Below are 3,820 nucleotides of genomic sequence, written 5' to 3'. Positions count from 1 at the left end.
CCTGGCCGGCATGACGCGCAGCGCGGCCGAGGGCTGCCTGGGCCTGGAGCAGCTCACACTGCAGGACTGCCAGAAGCTCAGCGACCTCTCGCTCAAGCACCTGGCCCGCGGGCTGGGCCGCCTCCGCCAGCTCAACCTCAGCTTCTGCGGGGGCATCTCGGACGCGGGGCTGCTGCACCTGTCGCACATGAGCAGCCTGCGCAGCCTCAACCTGCGCTCCTGCGACAACATCAGCGACACGGGCATCATGCACCTGGCCATGGGCAGCCTGCGGCTCTCCGGCCTCGACGTCTCCTTCTGCGACAAGGTGGGGGACCAGAGCCTAGCCTATATCGCACAGGGCCTGGACGGGCTGCGCTCCCTCTCCCTCTGCTCCTGCCACATTAGCGACGAGGGCATCAACCGCATGGTGCGGCAGATGCACGGGCTCCGCACCCTCAACATCGGCCAGTGCGTCCGCATCACCGACAAGGGCTTGGAGCTCATCGCCGAACACCTCAGCCAGCTCACGGGCATCGATCTCTACGGCTGCACCCGCATTACCAAGCGGGGCTTGGAGCGCATCACCCAGCTGCCCTGCCTCAAGGTGCTCAACCTGGGACTTTGGGAAATGACTGAGAGCGAGAAGGTCAGGTGAGAGGAGGGGGGCACCCCGAGACCTCCATCTCCTCTGGAGGGACTCATGGACTGACTGACTGACTGCTGCAATGGAGGAGAGAAAGAGAGAGAGGGGCACGCACAGAGCCATGCTACCCACGCACCCTGGCACCGGAGGGAGGAACAGAGAGAGTATATCCTCAACCCTTCCGTGCTGCCTACCTACCCTTGCTCTGGAAGAGGAGGACGGGGTGGGGGAGGGCAGGAGGAGAGAGAGAAAGCACCTATCCTTTTTCCAGGTCATGCCTCCAGCTCCATGCTGGGGGAGACAGAGCTCCCCCTTCCCCCACAGCATCCTTCCCTGCGGAAGAGGTAGAAGCCCACACTCTTATGCACTGGGGCTAGAGACACCCCTCTTTATCCCCACTCCCTGATTCCATCCCCTTGTGCACTAAGGATGGATAAAGACAGACCCTTGTTCTGCCATGTATTCAGAATAGATTATTTTTGGTTTATATAAAGGAGAGTGGGAATGGAGATGGGAACAAACAACAGCAGAAAAGGCTTCCTAGCTACACTTCTGTACCCAGCTACCCAGGCATCCTGCACTGGGCACCGGCACAGCTTTTGGCAAAATAACCATTCCACCTCTGCGCTTGCCCCTCCCCTGTCAGCTGGGAATTGTGACAGAAATACTGCTCCCTAGGTACATTGATTTTTTTTTTTTTTTTTTTTAAATCTGTTTTCAATCTCCAGTTCCATGTTATTCTCTGCTGTGGGTGGATACAACCTCCCACTATTCCATTTCTCCACTGCACTGAGACTAGGGATAGCTACAGCCTCTCCTTTTGTCAGTATGTTTCCGTGTCATCCTGCACTATGGTTAACGGAAAAGCCTAGGCACTCCATTCTCTCTCCGCATCTCTCTCTCCTGGAGATGAAGATACCATTTCCTCCTTCTGTCTCCGTGGGGACTGGACACAGACCCCGGTCTCTTAAGCCTTCCCGTGTACGGGGGCACTGAGAGTTACCGAGACTCGTTTTCCCTTTCATCATTCTCTCTTTTTCTCCCCTCCTTCTTGGCAACAGGGATAGACATATCCAGCTACATATCCATTCCTCTTTGGGTCGGCGAGCGAGCAGGTAGAAGGGATGGCTAGCTCCCCTTTGCCCAGGGGACTTGAGGAAGAATCTCCAGCTTCATTTCTGCTTCATTTGAGATACTGTGACCTGGTTTTATTTTGAAATGCATAAAAATATTACTGCTACAAAAACAGCCTCTTACTCTCCCATCTATCCCTTGCTTACATCCTGTAACTGATCCCAGTTTTCCGCACTCATTCTCCTCTTTACAGTATTCATTTTCTTACATGGTTTTATTTTTAAAGACATTTGAAGTTGCTGTTCTTGTGGATTTTTAAGTACATTTTTTTCTGCTGAATATATTCTATATATATAAATATATATATGATGTCTGGCTACCTCGTTTTAATTTGTTACTTTTTTTTTTTTCCTCAAAAACCCTGGAATTCTTACAGGAAAGAGATTTTGAGACTGAACATTTTTGTGCCTAGACTGGAATAATGCCCCTTGGGTTTGTTCTTCTTTTTCTCCCCTCCCTCCCCCCATATTTTCTAAGATTTTAGTTTTCTTTTTTTTAACGCTTACCCTATTGTGTCCCACCTTCACATTCTGCTTGTGCCTCTCCCTCCCTCTTCACTGGGGACTGGGGACCCCGACTGTGCTTCTGCGTTTTTACTCTTCTAGCACAAACGTGTAACGTGTGAGAATCCACACTGAGGATCGGGCGACTGCTAACAGAAACGTGTAAAATGCAAGTTTCGTTTTTAAAAAAAAAAAAGATTATATATATAGATATATGCAAATGCTTTCCCCTCCCCTCCCAAATCACCTACAAAAGGTCACTGTGCGAGGCTTCCTGTCTGTAGGTGGAGAGGAGCAGAGCGGGCCTGCAGGCCCCGAGGCTGTGATGTGAAGGGGAGGAGACTGAAGTTCATCTGTCTTATCTCTGTTCTGTCAATAAAATGGAGCTGGGTCTTTAGATTTTTTTTTTTTTAATTATTATTTTAAAGAGGAAGAGTAAGTTTGGATTTTGTTTATTTTTTTTTTTAAAGAAAAATATCTCTGCTATTTTTTTTTTTTGCTCATCTGTTCAAAATCTCAGATCCTCCACAGTAACAGGCCAGACCACGGAGTTAAAGCAAACCCAGAGACCCCTATGGATTAATTGTACTGTTTGTGAATTTGTATAAAAAAAAAAAAATAACAAAGATCCTCTTAAAACATTTTATATTCTTACAGTAAAAGGTTAAACATATTTATATAATAAAAGAGGAAATATGAAGTATGTTTTTGACAAAAAAAAAAAAAAGAAAAAGCCGTATCTGTGTTGTCTGTGCTTTTTAAAGACACGTATCTGTCTCTTTAGCTACCTGTTGGGTTGGGTAAGTACGCCGGGCGGCTCGCGCCGGCGTTCGCTCTCCTACTGGCGAGCGGTGGAGGAGGAGAAGGAAGGAAGAGAGCCTGGTGCCTCCCGTGCAGGATGTTGAGTAACACCATCGCGAAGAGTTCGCGAGGAAGGGGCTTGGTGGGACCAGCCTCGTCTGCGAGGGCACTGAGGAGAAACCGAGTCGGCTGCGCATCGGCGTGAGGTGTCGGCTCGGTTTGAGGTCGGCCAGACCGAAAGTGCTGAAGCTGGTCCGCCGGAGAACCGAGTATTCGGTGCTGGAGGAAGGCATCTGGGAGTTGGGGACAGAAGGGCTGTGCTTTGTAATTTTTCTAAGCTCCACGTAGATGGCAGAGGGGTTGGGTTTTTTTTTTTTGTGATTTACTTAAAATTGAGGCCCGCCGTGGGTGGAAGACCCATCCACTAAGAACACTTGCCCGTGGTGACAACCACCGAAAAACGTGCTCTCGTCAGCACACGAGGACCTAGGAAATCCGAGGTGTCGTGGTTGTTTTCCAGCGCCCAGGCTAAGATTAAAGAGGAAGTAAAGTGTGTGTGGGGGGAAAGTCAGACTAATCTAAGGTGTCCTTTGTCCTATACCATAATCTTTCTCTTCAACGTATGACTTTTAACCCCACGGGGTCCCTTTTTAGCCTGCCATGAGGTGGGGTTTTTGTTGCTGTTGGGGATGGAGCTTAAGCGGTGTTTAGAGGGCAGCGACAAAGCCCGTCTCCCCCAGCCCGGCGGGGGGCGCGG

General features: G+C 49.8%; 1 protein-coding gene across 1 annotated transcript; it reads left to right on the top strand.

Moving 5' to 3' along the window:
- Window positions 1-4: 4 nt before the first annotated feature.
- Window positions 5-1,230, top strand: FBXL14 (F-box and leucine-rich repeat protein 14; the record flags this gene model as incomplete). The annotated part of the gene is made up of 1 exon (XM_010160882.1): window positions 5-1,230. A coding segment is annotated over one exon (633 nt), but the record flags the coding sequence as incomplete, so codon positions are not given.
- Between the last annotated feature and the right edge of the window lie 2,590 nt (window positions 1,231-3,820).

This window comes from Eurypyga helias, unplaced genomic scaffold, assembly GCF_000690775.1.
Source record: "Eurypyga helias isolate BGI_N326 unplaced genomic scaffold, ASM69077v1 scaffold39781, whole genome shotgun sequence".
Classification (NCBI taxonomy): Eukaryota; Metazoa; Chordata; class Aves; order Eurypygiformes; family Eurypygidae; genus Eurypyga; species Eurypyga helias.
This window is presented reverse-complemented; position numbering and strand designations above follow the sequence as displayed.